Source organism: Oncorhynchus clarkii, chromosome 15, assembly GCF_045791955.1.
Source record: "Oncorhynchus clarkii lewisi isolate Uvic-CL-2024 chromosome 15, UVic_Ocla_1.0, whole genome shotgun sequence".
Taxonomy (NCBI): Eukaryota; Metazoa; Chordata; class Actinopteri; order Salmoniformes; family Salmonidae; genus Oncorhynchus; species Oncorhynchus clarkii.
The window spans coordinates 16416147-16434100 of record NC_092161.1 but is presented as its reverse complement, the minus strand read 5'-3'; the positions used below and the strand labels follow the sequence as shown (position 1 = coordinate 16434100).

The following is a 17954-nucleotide window of genomic DNA, read 5'->3' as shown; positions in this document are numbered from 1 at the left end:
ACACAGTATGCTCTGGTCAGATTCCATTTAAACCTGTGATTTAGGCTGGTTGAGTTGAGGGTCAGTATTTATGTTGTTTTCATGTAGAGTCTGCTGATTCCAAGTGGCTGGATTACTGTCGTGAGAATAAACACACACTCCGTCTCAGCAGGGGTGTAAACTACTTAAGTAGAAATACTTTAAAGTACCATTTAAGTAGTTTTTCAGGGTATCTTTACTTTACTATTTATATTTTTGACAACTTTAACTTCCGTACATTCCTTAAGAAAATAATGTACTTTTTACTCCATACATTTTCCCTGACACCCAAAAGTATATTTTGAATACTTAGCAGGACAGGAAAATGGTCTAATTCACACACTTATCAGGAGAACATCCCTGGTCATTCGTACTGCCTCTGATCTGGCAGACTCACTAAACACACATGCTTGGTTTGTGAATGATGTCTGAGTGTTGGAGTGTGCCCCTGGCTCTCCATAAACTACAAAATGGTGCCGTCTGGTTTGCAAAATTAAAAGCAATTTGAAATGATTTATACTTTTACTTTTGATACTTAAGTATATTTAAAACCAAATGCTTTTAGACTTTTATGCAAGTAATATTTTATTACATTTGACCTTTATTTAACTAGGCAAGTCAGTTAAGAACAATGACAGCCTAGGAACAGTAGGTAGAACAGGGGCAGAACAACAGATTTTTACCTTGTCAGCTCGGGGATTCGATCATGCAACCATTCAGTTACTAGTCCAACGCTCTAACCACTAGGCTACCTGTCTCTAACCACTAGGCTACCTGTCTCTAACCACTAGGCTACCTGCCTCTAACCACTAGGCTACCTGTCTCTAACCACTAGGCTACCTGTCTCTAACCACTAGGCTACCTGCCTCTAACCACTAGGCTACCTGCCTCTAACCACTAGGCTACCTGCCTCTAACCACTAGGCTACCTGTCTCTAACCACTAGGCTACCTGTCTCTAACCACTAGGCTACCTGCCTCTAACCACTAGGCTACCTGTCTCTAACCACTAGGCTACCTGCCTCTGTCTCTAACCACTAGGCTACCTGTCTCTAACCACTAGGCTACCTGTCTCTAACCACTAGGCTACCTGTCTCTAACCACTAGGCTACCTGCCTCTGTCTCTAACCACTAGGCTACCTGTCTCTAACCACTAGGCTACCTGTCTCTAACCACTAGGCTACCTGTCTCTAACCACTAGGCTACCTGCCTCTAACCACTAGGCTACCTGCCTCTAACCACTAGGCTACCTGTCTCTAACCACTAGGCTACCTGCCTCTGTCTCTAACCACTAGGCTACCTGTCTCTAACCACTAGGCTACCTGTCTCTAACCACTAGGCTACCTGTCTCTAACCACTAGGCTACCTGTCTCTAACCACTAGGCTACCTGTCTCTAACCACTAGGCTACCTGTCTCTAACCACTAGGCTACCTGCCTCTAACCACTAGGCTACCTGCCTCTAACCACTAGGCTACCTGCCTCTAACCACTAGGCTACCTGCCTCTAACCACTAGGCTACCTGCCTCTAACCACTAGGCTACCTGTCTCTAACCACTAGGCTACCTGCCTCTGTCTCTAACCACTAGGCTACCTGTCTCTAACCACTAGGCTACCTGTCTCTAACCACTAGGCTACCTGTCTCTAACCACTAGGCTACCTGTCTCTAACCACTAGGCTACCTGTCTCTAACCACTAGGCTACCTGCCTCTAACCACTAGGCTACCTGCCTCTGTCTCTAACCACTAGGCTACCTGTCTCTAACCACTAGGCTACCTGTCTCTAACCACTAGGCTACCTGTCTCTAACCACTAGGCTACCTGTCTCTAACCACTAGGCTACCTGCCTTTAACCACTAGGCTACCTGTCTCTGTCTCTAACCACTAGGCTACCTGCCTCTGTCTCTAACCACTAGGCTACCTGTCTCTAACCACTAGGCTACCTGTCTCTAACCACTAGGCTACCTGTCTCTAACCACTAGGCTACCTGTCTCTAACCACTAGGCTACCTGTCTCTAACCACTAGGCTACCTGTCTCTAACCACTAGGCTACCTGCCTCTAACCACTAGGCTACCTGCCTCTAACCACTAGGCTACCTGCCTCTAACCACTAGGCTACCTGCCTCTAACCCTCTAACCACTAGGCTACCTGCCTCTAACCACTAGGCTACCTGTCTCTAACCACTAGGCTACCTGCCTCTGTCTCTAACCACTAGGCTACCTGTCTCTAACCACTAGGCTACCTGTCTCTAACCACTAGGCTACCTGTCTCTAACCACTAGGCTACCTGTCTCTAACCACTAGGCTACCTGTCTCTAACCACTAGGCTACCTGTCTCTAACCACTAGGCTACCTGCCTCTAACCACTAGGCTACCTGCCTCTAACCACTAGGCTACCTGCCTCTAACCACTAGGCTACCTGTCTCTAACCACTAGGCTACCTGTCTCTAACCACAAGGCTACCTGTCTCTAACCACGAGGCTACCTGTCTCTAACCACGAGGCTACCTGTCTCTAACCACGAGGCTACCTGTCTCTAACCACTAGGCTACCTGTCTCTAACCACTAGGCTACCTGTCTCTAACCACTAGGCTACCTGCCTCTAACCACTAGGCTACCTGCCTCTAACCACTAGGCTACCTGCCTCTAACCACGAGGCTACCTGTCTCTAACCACGAGGCTACCTGTCTCTAACCACGAGGCTACCTGTCTCTAACCACTAGGCTACCTGTCTCTAACCACTAGGCTACCTGTCTCTAACCACTAGGCTACCTGCCTCTAACCACTAGGCTACCTGCCTCTAACCACGAGGCTACCTGCCTCTAACCACGAGGCTACCTGCCTCTAACCACGAGGCTACCTGCCTCTAACCACGAGGCTACCTGTCTCTAACCACGAGGCTACCTGTCTCTAACCACGAGGCTACCTGTCTCTAACCACGAGGCTACCTGTCTCTAACCACTAGGCTACCTGTCTCTAACCACGAGGCTACCTGTCTCTAACCACTTGGCTACCTGTCTCTAACCACTAGGCTACCTGCCTCTAACCACTAGGCTACCTGCCTCATTTTCTAATAAGGGATCTTTACTTTTAAGTATGACACTGCGGCACAGTCTGCTTGCTTTAGTGGAGTTAATTTGTCTGTTAGACAGTCTGCAGATAGCAGACAGGTTTACGGCCTCTACACTCCATTGTGTCTCAGACTGTGTGTGTGTGTGTGTGTGTGTGTGTAGGTAGAGTGTGTGTGTGTAGGTAGAGTGTGTGTAGGTTGTGTGTGTAGGTAGAGTGTAGGTAGAGTGTGTGTGTAGTTAGTGTGTAGGTTGTGTGTGTGTAGGTAGTGTGTAGGTAGAGAGAGAGCGTGTGTAGGTAGAGAGAGAGTGTGTGTAGGTAGAGAGAGTTTGTAGGTAGGTAGAGAGAGTGTGTAGGTAGAGAGAGTAGGTAGTGTGTGTAGGTGTAGGTAGAGAGAGAGTGTGTAGGTAGAGAGAGTTTGTAGGTAGGTAGAGAGAGAGTGTGTAGGTAGAGAGAGTAGGTAGTGTGTGTAGGTAGTGTGTGTGTGTAGGTAGTGTGTAGGTAGAGAGAGAGAGTGTGTAGGTAGAGAGAGTTTGTAGGTAGGTAGAGAGAGTAGGTAGGTGTGTGTAGGTAGTGTGTGTGTGTAGGTAGTGTGTAGGTAGAGAGAGAGAGTGTGTAGGTAGAGAGAGTTTGTAGGTAGGTAGAGAGAGTAGGTAGTGTGTGTGTGTGTGTGGGTAGAGTGTGGCTAGGGAAAAGTACACACTTCCATAAGAGAATGAGAGGGAAAGGGAGTTCGGTTTACAGTAAAATGCTTTTCTTGACAATGAGACCATTCAGTAGCACTGTAATTAGTCAGACTGAGTCTATTCCATTAAAACCTTAACTGACGTTAAGGGACCACTCCAACGTAACATTCCTGTCACCCTGAAATTCAACCAATAACAGTTGGCTTTATTTCATCCCTCCTACTGTAAATATTGTTTTGTTGACTTAGTATATACTAATTAAAATATGCATTGTTGTAGCTTAATGTGAAGGATGATTGGGCCCTTACCTTGTTCTGTTGTGTGTGTTGAGTGGGACTGAGTGTCCAGAGGACAGGTCCAGAGAGGTGTGGTGAGAGGACAGGTCCAGAGGACAGGTCCAGAGAGGTGTGGTGAGAAGACAGGTCCAGAGAGGTGTGTTGAGAAGACAGGTCCAGAGAGGTGTGGTGAGAGGACAGGTCCAGAGGACGGGTCCAGAGAGGTGTGGTGAGAGGACAGGTCCAGAGAGGTGTGGTGAGAGGACAGGTCCAGAGGACAGGTCCAGAGAGGTGTGGTGAGAGGACAGGTCCAGAGAGGTGTGGTGAGAGGACAGGTCCAGAGGACAGGTCCAGAGAGGTGTGGTGAGAGGACAGGTCCAGAGAGGTGTGGTGAGAGGACAGGTCCAGAGAGGTGTGGTGAGAGGACAGGTCACCACAGATGAAAGCAGACAGACTTATCTCACATCACACTTAAAATAACTGATTGAGGTTCAGGTTAGAGCCACCACTGTGTGTGTGTGTGTGTGTGTGTGTGTGTGTGTGTGTGTGTGTGTGTGTGTGTGTGTGTGTGTGTGTGTGTGTGTGTGTGTGTGTGTGTGTGTGTGTGTGTGTGTGTGTGTGTGTGTGTGTGTGTGTGTGTGTGTGTGTGTGGCGTGTATGTAACATCTGTAGGTGGGTGTGTTTGTTAGAGTTAGGGAGAACAGGAGCAAATATATATGTATAATAAAAATATAATTCCTAGGCGCAACCTGTTGCCCCATTGCAGTGTATCTCTTGTCCTAGTTTACCACTCCTCCTTCTCCTTCCCCCGCTTTCTTTCAGTTTGTTTCTTTAGTTTTTCGGAGGTGAGGCTCATCTCTGTTGATCTTGTGGTTGGTAGTCAGGCGGATGTCTCCCTCCCTCCCCTCTTTTCTTCCCCCTTTCCATGTCTCCTTCACGCTGCTATCTATACATCTGTCAGCAACCCCTCTGTACACAGGAAGAGGTGTGTGTGTGTGTGTGTTTTATGTGCGAGATAAACATCTGGAGGTAAAAGGGAGAGACAAAGTGAAATAGATTAAGAGAAGGAAAGAGGGATGGGAACTGGAGAGAGGGGTAGAGGTACTGGAGAGAGGGGTAGAGGTACTGGAGAGAGGTACTGGAGAGAGGGGTAGAGGTACTGGAGAGAGGGGTAGAGGTACTGGAGAGAGGGGTAGAGGTACTGGAGAGAGGGTTAGAGGTACTGGAGAGAGGGGTAGAGGTACTGGAGAGAGGTACTGGAGAGAGGGGTAGAGGTACTGGAGAGGGGTAGAGGTACTGGAGAGAGGGGTAGAGGTACTGGAGAGAGGGGTAGAGGTACTGGAGAGAGGTACTGGAGAGAGGGGTAGAGGTACTGGAGAGAGGGGTAGAGGTACTGGAGAGAGGGGTAGAGGCACTGGAGAGAGGGGTAGAGGCACTGGAGAGAGGGAGAGGGGTACTGGAGAGCGGGAGAGGGGTACTGGAGAGCGGGAGAGGGGTACTGGAGAGGTGGCTAGAGGCACTGGAGAGGTGGCTAGAGGCACTGGAGAGGTGGCTAGAGGCACTGGATAGAGGGAGAGGTACTGGAGAGAGGGATATATGGAGCCATCTGAGGGTGATGAGTTAGGAGAGTAATGTGATCTCCTTTTGGCGCTCCCTTTCGTCAAAACAAACCCTCTAAGCAATGCCTCCTGGGTAAACATGGCGACCTGTGACGGTTACACAGTGACATGTCCATCTGTCACCTTTATATCAAATATATCACACACACACCAGTCTTTACAGTAGAGGTGGTGGCTTTTACAGATCAGGCTCATAGTGTTGGAAATACATTTCATCAATCTTATCCACAACCCCCCTCTGTCCTGTCACACCGCCCGCATTACAAGTCAAACACAAACCTCTTCACTGTGCTGCTCATTAATCATCACACACACACTACATAGCCAAAAGTATGTGGACATCGAACATCTCATTCCAAAATCATGGGTGTTAATATGGAGTTGGTCCCCCTTTGCTGCTATAACAGTCTCCACTCTTCTGGAAAGGCTTCCCACTCGATGTTTGAACATTGCTGCGGGGACTTGCTTCCATTCAGTCACGAGCATTAGTGAGGTCGGGCGCTGATGTTGGGCGATTTGGCCTGGCTCGCATTCAGCGTTCCAATTCATCCCAAAGGTGTTTGATGGGGTTGAGCCAAGCGTCAGTCAAGTTCTTCCACACCGATCTCGACAAACCATCTCTGTATGGACCTGGCTTAGTGCACAGGGGCATTGTCATGCTAAAATAGGAAAGGGCCTTCCCCAAACTGTTGCCACAAAGTTGGAAGCACAGAATTGTCTAGAATGTCATTGTATGCTGTAGTGTTAACATTTCCCTTCACTGGAACTAAGGGGCCTGAAACAGAGAACTCATTTCCACTGCTCCAGAGTCCAGTGGTGGTGAGTTTTACACCACTCCAGAGAACACATTTCCACTGCTCCAGACTCATTCACCCACCCTCCCACATACTAACCATACCACCCTCCCACATACTAACCATACCACCCTCCCACATACTAACCATAACTCCCTCCCACATACTAACCATACCACCCTCCCACATACTAACCATACCACCCTCCCACATACTAACCATACCACCCTCCCACATACTAACCATACCACCCTCCCACATACTAACCATACCACCCTCCCACATACTAACCATAACTCCCTCCCACATACTAACCATACCACCCTCCCACATACTAACCATACCACCCTCCCACATACTAACCATAACACCCTCCCACATACTAACCATACCCCCCTCCCACATACTAACCATACCACCCTCCCACATACTAACCATACCACCCTCCCACATACTAACCATACCACCCTCCCACATACTAACCATACCACCCTCCCACATACTAACCATAACCCCCTCCCAGATACTAACCATAACTCCCTCCCACATACTAACCATACCTCCCTCCCACATACTAACCATACCACCCTCCCACATACTAACCATACCACCCTCCCACATACTAACCATACCACCCTCCCACATACTAACCATAACTCCCTCCCACATACTAACCATACCACCCTCCCACATACTAACCATACCACCCTCCCACATACTAACCATACCCCCCTCCCACATACTAACCATACCCCCCTCCCACATACTAACCATAACACCCTCCCAGATACTAACCATACACCCTCCCACATACTAACCATACCCCCTCCCACATACTAACCATGCCCCCTCCCACATACTAACCATAACACCCTCCCACATACTAACCATACCCCCCTCACACAAACTAACCATACCCCCTCCCACATACTAACCATACACCCTCCCACATACTAACCATACACCCTCCCACATACTAACCATGCCCCCTCCCACATACTAACCATACCCCCTCCCACATACTAACCATACCCCCCCTCACACATACTAACCATACCCCCCCTCACACATACTAACCATACCCCCCCTCACACATACTAACTATATCCCCCCTCACACATACTCACCATACCCCCCTCACACATACTCACCATACCCCCCTCTCCCTCACATACCCCCCTCTCCCTCACATACCCCTCCTCACACATACTAGCCACACACCCCTCTCCCTCACATACCCCCTTCTCCCTCACATACCCCCATCCGCCTCACATACCCCCCTTCCACATACTAACCATATCCCCCTCTCCCTCACATACCCAACCTCTCCCTCACATACCCAACCTCTCCCTCACATACCCCCCTCCGCCTCACATACCCCCCTTCCACATACTAACCTAACCCCCCTCTCCCTCTCACCCCCCTCTCTCTCAGACACCCCCCTCTCCCTCACATACCCCCTCCGCCTCACATACCCCTCTCCCACAAACTAACCATACCCCCCCTCCCACATACTAACCATACCCTCCTCATATACCCCCCTCACACATACTAACCATACCACCCTCCAACATACTAACCAATACCCCCTCTCCCTCACATACCCCGTTCCCCCTCTCCACCCTCTCAACCTCCCTCTTACTCATTCTACTCTCACCTCACTGCCTCACTACCGTACCCAACTCCCTCATTCTCTTGTGTGTGCGTGTGTGTGTGCATGTTTGCGTGTGTGCGCGCGCTGAGAGAAGGTGATCTGTGATATGTCACACCATCTGAACCTTTCTGCCCAGCTCTAAATATAAACCTGAGAAGATTTCACACAAGAGCCTGAGAGAAAGGTTTACAGCGTGTGTGTGTGCGCGCGCTGAGAGAAAGGTTTACAGCGTGTGTGTGAATCTCTGTTCAAGCCTGTTCCCAGCGCAGATGCATATGAAAAATAACATTTTGTTTGGAACTGAAAATGCCTTTACTGAGAGATCTGTCATCCGGTGACATGGGAAAATGTACAGTACTTGATTGCCCCCAAACATAGGGAGTTATTTGTATGAGAGGAATTCATGCAGTGACGTCAGAGATGCCAGTCATTTTACAGTCTGCAGTATCTCTTAACTGTAGATGTGCAGGACGATCCAAATGGTTAGTTTTACATTAAGAAAGATATGGGCTGTTAAAAGTTACATAAAGCAATGATGTATGATGATTTACAGTTTACTAATGACTGTTTGACAATGATTTTTAATCAGTTAATATGTTAGTTTCCAATCTGTTAGCTAGTGTGTGTGCTTGTCTCTCTGCTGTGACAAGTAGCTGTGGGTTATTAGCACCAACGTGTTAGGCCATTACACTGTTTGCTTCCAGTTGGACTCATTGAGGTTTGTGTGTGTGTGTGTGTGTGTGTGTGTGTGTGTGTGGTGTGTGTGTGTGTGTGTGTGTGTGAAGCACAGTGTGTTGGTTATTGCTTGGGGAGTGTAATTGTGATGATGTAGGTAGGCTGTAATATCTCATGATTTTGTGTCGGCCTACCTCGTAATAACAGTGTGACGACCCCTCTACACCAAACTACCTCATGATAACAGTGTGACGACCCCTCTACACCAAACTACCTCATGATAACAGTGTGCCGGCCCCTCTACAACAAACTACCTCATGATAACAGTGTGACGGCCCCTCTACAACAAACTACCTAATGATAACAGTGTGAAGACCCCTCTACACCAAACTACCTCATGATAACAGTGTGACAACCCCTCTACAACAAACTACCTCATGATAACAGTGTGACGACCCCTCTACACCAAACTACCTCATGATAACAGTGTGCCGGCCCCTCTACACCAAACTACCTCATGATAACAGTGTGCCGGCCCCTCTACACCAAACTACCTCGTAATAACAGTGTGCCGGCCCCTCTACACCAAACTACCTCATGATAACAGTGTGACGACCCCTCTACACCAAACTACCTCATGATAACAGTGTGCTGGCCCCTCTACACCAAACTACCTCATGATAACAGTGTGCCGGCCCCTCTACACCAAACTACCTCATGATAACAGTGTGACGACCCCTCTACACCAAACTACCTCGTAATAACAGTGTGCCGGCCCCTCTACACCAAACTACCTCATGATAACAGTGTGCCGGCCCCTCTACACCATACTACCTCGTGATAACAGTGTGACGACCCCTCTACACCAAACTACCTCATGATAACAGTGTGGGTGTTAGATGAAGTAATCCTGACAACAGGCACAAGGTTCCGCTGGGGCAGATGGATGGGACTTCATCTGACTGTGTCCCTAAACACAAACACACGCTCACGTTCTCACACAGTCACACACACACAGAGACTTTGATTTGCAGAACTCTGACAACCGGTAATATCCTTTCATTCTCTTTGTTTTACTCTTCCCTTGTTTGGGAGAAGGTAAATGCAAACAGGAATTCTGGACTAGAAGAGAAACACAAAGTCCAAGACTGAGAGAACAAGAGAGGAGATTTTTTTCAAGAGAGAGGAGCGACAGCACGTTGCTGGATCAGTTTTGGAGTGTGTGTGTGTGTGCTTGCATGTGCGTGCATACATTTTGGAGGGAAGCAGGGGGCAAAAAGAATGTTGGTCTGGGCGAAAGAAAGGGAGTGTGTGTGTGTGATTAGTGTGTAGTTTCTCCCACTCTGGTCAGTTGACAGAGGGGTCAAATCAGTTCAGATCACAGGGATGAGCTGGGGTCATCTGACTGGAAATAATCCTGTCTTCTCTGTTGGTTCATTGAATCCATAAAGTCTGTATTCAAATCAGATGTTATTATGGGTGTAGTGAAATGCTTGTGTTCCTAGCTCCTACAGTGCCGTAGTATCTAACAATACACAACAATAACACATGAATCTAAAAAGTAAAAGAATGGAATTTAGAAATATTAGGACGATCAATGTCTGTCTATCTGACGTGAAATGTACAGTGTATACATGTTCTGTAAAAGTGTTTGTGTGTGTATGGATTAAGTATGTGTGTGTGTGTGTGTGTGTGTGTGTGTGTGTGTTCTCCTGTAAGTGTGTGTATGGATTAAGTATGTATCGTGTGTGTGTTCTCCTGGAAGTGTGTGTATGGATTAAGTATGTATCGTGTGTGTGTTCTCCTGGAAGTGTGTGTATGGATTAAGTATGTATCGTGTGTGTGTTCTCCTGGAAGTGTGTGTGGGCTGTGTGGTGGTGGTGTGTGTCTGCCTGGCCACATGGTTCTCATTAGAGGCAATGGGATGTTTGTTTTCTCTATTAGTCTGTTCCTTTATTATCAACAACTCCTTCAAAACTGCCCCAAACTACAGCCCAATAAACAGGTCCAACAAACACAACCAGGGCTCTGTGTGTGTGTGTGTGTGTGTGTGTGTGTGTGTGTGTGTGTGTGTGTGTGTGTGTGTGTGTGTGTGTGTGTGTGTGTGTGTGTGTGTGTGTGTGTGTGTGTGTGTGTGTGTGTGTGTGTGTGTGTGTGTGTGTGTGTGTGTGTGTGTGTGTGTGTGTGTGTGTGTGTGAGATTTGTGCCTGGGTATCAGTGTGTTTTACAGATTGTGTTGCTACTTATGTATAGAGGTTCATATTGCCCCGAGCAGCAACCTCATTATTAAGATATGGATATCTCCTTCTCCCTGCCTCACTCAATCCTTTCACAATGTTGGGCTATCTTTGTCCCTCTACAGTCTCACTCTCTCTTTGTCCCTCTACTGTCTCACTCTCTCCTCTTTGTCCCTCTACAGTCTCACTCTCTCTTTGTCCCTCTACTGTCTCACTCTCTCCTCTTTGTCCCTCTACTGTCTCACTCTCTCCTCTTTGTCCCTCTACTGTCTCACTCTCTCCTCTTTGTCCCTCTACTGTCTCACTCTCTCATCTTTGTCCCTCTACTGTCTCACTCTCTCCTCTTTGTCCCTCTACTGTCTCACTCTCTCCTCTTTGTCCCTCTACTGTCTCACTCTCTCCTCTTTGTCCCTCTACTGTCTCACTCTCTCCTCTTTGTCCCTCTACTGTCTCACTCTCTCCTCTTTGTCCCTCTACTGTCTCACTCTCTCCTCTTTGTTCCTCTACTGTCTCACTCTCTCCTCTTTGTCCCTCTACTGTCTCACTCTCTCCTCTTTGTTCCTCTACTGTCTCACTCTCTCCTCTTTGTCCCTCTATTGTCTCACTCTCTCCTCTTTGTCCCTCTACTGTCTCTCTCTCTCCTCTTTGTCCCTCTACTGTCTCACTTTCTCCTCTTTGTCCCTCTGTCTCACTCTCTCTCCTATTTGTCCCTCTACTGTCTCACTCTCTCCTCTTTGTCCCTCTACTGTCTCACTCTCTCTCCTCTTTGTCACTCTATTGTCTCACTCTCTCTCCTATTTGTCACTCTATTGTCTCACTCTCTCTCCTATTTGTCACTCTATTGTCTCACTCTCTCCTCTTTGTCCCTCTGTCTCACTCTCTCTCCTATTTGTCCCTCTACTGTCTCACTCTCTCCTCTTTGTCCCTCTACTGTCTCACTCTCTCTCCTCTTTGTCACTCTATTGTCTCACTCTCTCTCCTATTTGTCACTCTATTGTCTCACTCTCTCTCCTATTTGTCACTCTATTGTCTCTCTCTCTCCTCTTTGTCCCTCTACTGTCTCACTTTCTCCTCTTTGTCCCTCTGTCTCACTCTCTCTCCTATTTGTCCCTCTACTGTCTCACTCTCTCCTCTTTGTCCCTCTACTGTCTCACTCTCTCTCCTCTTTGTCACTCTATTGTCTCACTCTCTCTCCTATTTGTCACTCTATTGTCTCACTCTCTCTCCTATTTGTCACTCTATTGTCTCACTCTCTCCTCTTTGTCCCTCTATTGTCTCACTCTCTCCTCTTTGTCCCTCTACTGTTTCACTCTCTCCTCTGTCCCTCTACTGTCTCACTCTCTCCTCTTTGTCCCTCTACTGTCTCACTCTCTCCTCTTTGTCCCTCTATTGTCTCACTCTCTCCTCTTTGTCCCTCTACTGTCTCACTCTCTCCTCTTTGTCCCTCTATTGTCTCACTCTCTCCTCTTTGTCCCTCTATTGTCTCACTCTCTCCTCTTTGTCCCTCTATTGTCTCACTCTCTCCTCTTTGTCCCTCTATTGTCTCACTCTCTCCTATTTGTCCCTCTATTGTCTCACTCTCTCCTCTTTGTCCCTCTATTGTCTCACTCTCTCCTCTTTGTCCCTCTATTGTCTCACTCTCTCCTCTTTGTCCCTCTATTGTCTCACTCTCTCCTATTTGTCCCTCTATTGTCTCACTCTCTCCTCTTTGTCCCTCTACTGTCTCACTCTCTCCTCTTTGTCCCTCTATTGTCTCACTCTCTCCTCTTTGTCCCTCTACTGTCTCACTCTCTCCTCTTTGTCCCTCTACTGTCTCACTCTCTCCTCTTTGTCCCTCTACTGTCTCACTCTCTCCTCTTTGTCCCTCTATTGTCTCACTCTCTCCTCTTTGTCCCTCTATTGTCTCACTCTCTCCTCTTTGTCCCTCTATTGTCTCACTCTCTCCTATTTGTCCCTCTATTGTCTCACTCTCTCCTCTTTGTCCCTCTACTGTCTCACTCTCTCCTCTTTGTCCCTCTATTGTCTCACTCTCTCCTCTTTGTCCCTCTATTGTCTCACTCTCTCCTCTTTGTCCCTCTATTCTCTCACTCTCTCCTCTTTGTCCCTCTATTGTCTCACTCTCTCCTCTTTGTCCACACTACTGTCTCACTCTCTCCTCTTTGTCCCTCTATTGTCTCACTCTCTCCTCTTTGTCCCTCTACTGTCTCTCTCTCCTCTTTGTCCCTCTACTGTCTCACTCTCTCCTCTTTGTCCACACTACTGTCTCACTCTCTCCTCTTTGTCCACACTACTGTCTCACTCTCTCCAGCCTGTTCATGTATGTGTAAGAAGTGTGTGTGTTTATTTTCAATCGTATACTTTTGCATCTCCATTTCTGCTTAAAACCTGTAGATGAAGAATATATACCGTGTGTGTGTGTTGAATCCCCTCTTTCTCTTGCCCTCTCCAGGCAACACGTGCCACCCTGACAGCTCACTGTATGTCTCTGGGTGACTCTCTGGGGAAGGAGAATGAGTTGGCTCTGATCATCGATGGACAGACCCTGAAATACGCCCTGTCCTTCGAGCTCCGCCAAGCCTTCCTAGACCTCGCCCTGTCCTGCAAGGCCGTCATCTGCTGCAGGTAAGAGACACACTCGCACACACATCCTATTCTGCATCTGCTTCATGTAGGACACACACACAGGGAGAAAGGAGAGGGGGGGGGGGGGGGGTGTTTTGGGCTTGGGGGGGTGTGTTTTGGGTTTGGGGGTGTGTGGCTTGGGCTTGGGGGGTGTGTTTTGGGCTTGGGGGTGTGTTTTGGGCTTGGTGCTGACTAAAGGATCTGGTTGTTTTTTAATAGTGTTAGTAAATGACTGTAGATCATAAAATCTTGGCATGGATCTCAGTGGTTAATGGAATACACCGCACCACATGGAAATGTCAAAGTCATGACTCACTTACTGCTATTATCCCACCACACACACACACACACACACACACACACACAGTTGAAGTGGGAAGTTTACGTACATTTAGGTTGGAGTCCATTAACTCGTTTTTCAACCACTCGACAAATGTCTTGTTAACAAGCTATAGTTTTGGCAAATCGGTTAGGACATCTACTTTGGCAATGACACAAGTAATTTTTCCAACATTTGTTTACAGACAGATTATTTCACTTATAATTCACCGTATCACAATTCCAGTGGGTCAGAAGTTTACATACACTAATTTGACTGTGCCTTTAAACAGCTTGGAAAATTCCAGAAAATGATGTCATGGCTTTAGAAGCTTCTGATAGGCTAATTAACATCATTTGAGTCAATTGGAAGTGTACCTGCGGATGTATTTCAAGTCCTACCTTCAAACTCAGTGCCTCTTTGCTTGACATCATGGAAAAATCTAAAGAAATCAGCCAAGACCTCAGAAAAAAAATTGTAGACCTCCACAAGTCTGGTTCATCCTTGGGAGCAATTTCCAAACACCTGAAGGTACCACGTCCATCTGTACAATCAATAGTACGCAAGTATAAACACCATGGGACCACGCAGCCGTCATACCGCTCAGGAAGGAGACACGTTCTGTCTCCTAGAGATGAACATACTTTGGTGCGAAAAGGGCAAATCAATCCCAGAACAACAGCAAAGGACCTTGTGAAGATGCTGGAGTAAACGGGTACAAAAGTATCTATATCCACAGTAAAACGAGTCCTATATCGACATAAACTGAAAGGCTGCTCAGCATGGATGAAGCCACTGCTCCAAAACTGTCATAAAAAAGCCAGACTACGGTTAGCAACTGCACATGGGGACAAAGATCATACTTTTTGGAGAAATGTCCTCTGGTCTGATGAAACAAAAATAGAACTGTTTGGCCATAATGACCATCGTTATGTTTGGAACAAAAGGGGGGAGGCTTGCAAGCCGAAGAACACCATCCCAACCGTGAAGCATGGGGGTGGCAGCATCATGTTGTGGGGGTGCTTTGCTGCAGGAGGGAGTGGTGCACTTCACAAAATAGATGACATCATGAAGCAGAGAAATTATGTGGACATATTGAATATTGAAGCAACATCTCAAGACATCAGTCATGAAGTTAAAGCTTGTTTGCAAATGGGTCTTCCAAATGGACAATGACCCCAAGCATACTACCAAAGTTGTGGCAAAATGGCTTAAGGACAGCAAAGTCAAGGTATTGGAGTGGCCATCACAAAGCCCTGATGTCAATCCTATAGAAAATTTGTGGGCAGAACTGAAAAAGTGTGTGCGAGTAAGGAAGCCTACAAACCTGACTCAGTTACACCAGCTCTGTAAGGAGGAATGGGCCAAAATTCACCCAACTTATTGTGGGAAGCTTGTAGAAGGCTACCCGAAACATTTGTCCCAAGTTAAACAATTTAAAGGCAATGCTACCAAATACTAATTGAGTGTATGTAAACTTCTGACCCACTGGGAATGTGAAAGAAATTAAAGCTGAAATAAATCATTCTCTCTACTATTATTCTGACATTTCACATTCTTAAAATAAAGTGGTGATCCTAACTGACTTAAGACAGGGACTTTTTATTAGGTTTAATGTCAGGAATTGTGAAAAACTGAGTTTTAAATGTATTTGGCTAAGGTGTATGTAAACGTCCGACTTCAACTGTATGTATATATATGTGTGTGTGTGTGTGTGTGTATATATATATATATATATATATATATATATATACTTATACTGCCTCCATCTGTCCCTTCATTCATACAATGTACTCTCAAAGTCTCCTAGAATATTTACATTCCCTTTTTTAGTCATGTTTCCACGTCAAACAGCTGTGACAGTTGTGTGTGTGTGTGTGTGTGTGTGAGGAGGGAAGTAATCAACTCTCCCTAGCATAAAAGCCATATCCGGACTGGGGTCTCCAAGGCCTTACAAAATAGCTCCATTCCTCCCTCCCCCTCTTTTTGTTCCTCTGTTTTCTTCCTGCTCCCCCCCGGCCCTCTCATGGTAGAGGTGGCTGTGATCCTCTCCTGCTGTTTTGTGTGTATGTTATGGCTGTTGTATCATCTCCACTGGGTTATCATTTATCAGCGAGAGAGAAGAGAGAGAGAGAGACCTATATCTGTGTGCTACCTATATTCCCCCCCCCCCCCCCCCCCCCCCCCACACACACTTTAATGAAGACAGCTTCTCCATCCTGGAGGGGGAAATGAATCATTTCCAGGCCCAGGGACATGTACTAGTCTGTGGCGACCTAAATGTATTCATTTCCAGGCCCAGGGACATGTACTAGTCTGTGGCGACCTAAATGAATCATTTCCAGGCCCAGGGACATGTACTAGTCTGTGGCGACCTAAATTAATCATTTCCAGGCCCAGGGACATGTACTAGTCTGTGGCGACCTAAATGTATTCATTTCCAGGCCCAGGGACATGTACTAGTCTGTGGCGACCTAAATGCCAGAACCAGACAATAACCTGACACCCTCAGCAGACTGGGGGACAAACACCTGCCTGGAAGTGACAGCACTCCCTCCCCCATATGCTCCCCTAGGCACAACTATGACAACATAACCAACAAAAACTGGTCACAACTCCTGCAGCTCTGTCGGACGCTGGGTATGTACATAGTCAATGGTAGGCTTTGAGGGGACTCCTACAGTAGGTACACCTACAGCTCATCTCTTGTCAGTAGTACTGTAGACTACTTTATCACTGACCTCAACCCAGAGTCTCTCAGAGCGTTCACAGTCAGCCCACTGACACAACTATCAGATCACAGCAAAATCAGTCTACTTGAACAGAGCAATACTCAATCATGAGGCATCGAAGCCAAAGGAACTGAATAATATTAAGAACTGCTATAGATGGAAGGAAAGTAGTGTGGAAACCTACCAAAAACCAATTCGGCAACAACAAATGCAATCCCTTTTAGACATCTTGATGGACAAAACGTTACATTGTAATAGTGAAGGTGTAAACCTGGCAGTAGAAAACCTAAACAGTATATTTGACCTCTCACCTTCCCTATCAAATCTAAAAATGTCAAACAGAAAACCGAAGAAAATGAACAACAATGACAAGTGGTTTGATGAAGAATGTAAAAACCTAAGAAAGAAATTGAGAAACCTGTCCAACCAAAAACATAGAGACCCAGAAAACCTGAGTCTACGCCTTCACTATGGTGAATCACTAAAACAATACAGAAATACACTACGGAAAAAGAAGGAACAGCATGTCAGAAATCAGCTCAATGTAATTGAAGAATCCATAGACTCTAACCACTTCTGGGGAAATTGGAAAACACGAAACAAACAACATGGAGAGTTATTAAACTCTTGAACATCATCCTCAGCTCTGGCATCTTCCTCAATATTTGGAACCAAGGCCTGATCACCCCAATCCACAAAATTGGCGACAAATTTGACCCCAATACCTACCGTGGGATATGCGTCAACAGCAACCTTGGGAAAATCCTCTGCATTATCATTAACAGCAGACTCTTACATTTACTCAATGAAAACAATGTACTGAGCAAATGTCAAAATTGCTTTTTACCTAAATATCATATGACAGACCTCGTATTCACCCTGTACACCCTACTTGACAAACAAACAAACCAAAACAAAGGCAGTCTTTTCATACTTTGTTGATTTCAAAAAAGATTTTGACTCAATTTGGCATGAGGGTCTGCTATTCAGATGGATGGAAAGTAGTGTTTGGGGAAAAACATACGACATTATAATTGGGAAAAAAACAAATTTCTTTCCACAGGCCCATGGGGTGAGACAGGAATGCAGCTTAAGCCCCACCCTCTTCAACATATATATCAACAAATTGGTGAGGGCAGTAGAGCAGTCTGTAGCACCTGGCCTCACCCTACTAGAATCTGAAGTCAAATGTCTACTGTCTACTAATGTCTACTGTTTCCTGGTGCTTCTGTCCTCAACTTAGGAGGGCCTACAGCAGCA

The 17954-nt window shown here is 46.7% G+C and overlaps 1 protein-coding gene across 3 annotated transcripts in view; it reads left to right on the top strand.

Annotated features, from left to right (window-relative positions):
- LOC139366966 (phospholipid-transporting ATPase IB-like) overlaps positions 1–17954 on the top strand; it is a 99061-nt gene that overhangs the window by 38479 nt on the left and 42628 nt on the right. For all 3 annotated transcript variants that reach the window (XM_071104776.1, XM_071104775.1, XM_071104777.1), the window contains exon 24: positions 13471–13643. In XM_071104776.1, coding sequence (XP_070960877.1) covers positions 13471–13643 — 173 coding nt within the window. The remainder of the gene's footprint in view (positions 1–13470; positions 13644–17954) is intronic.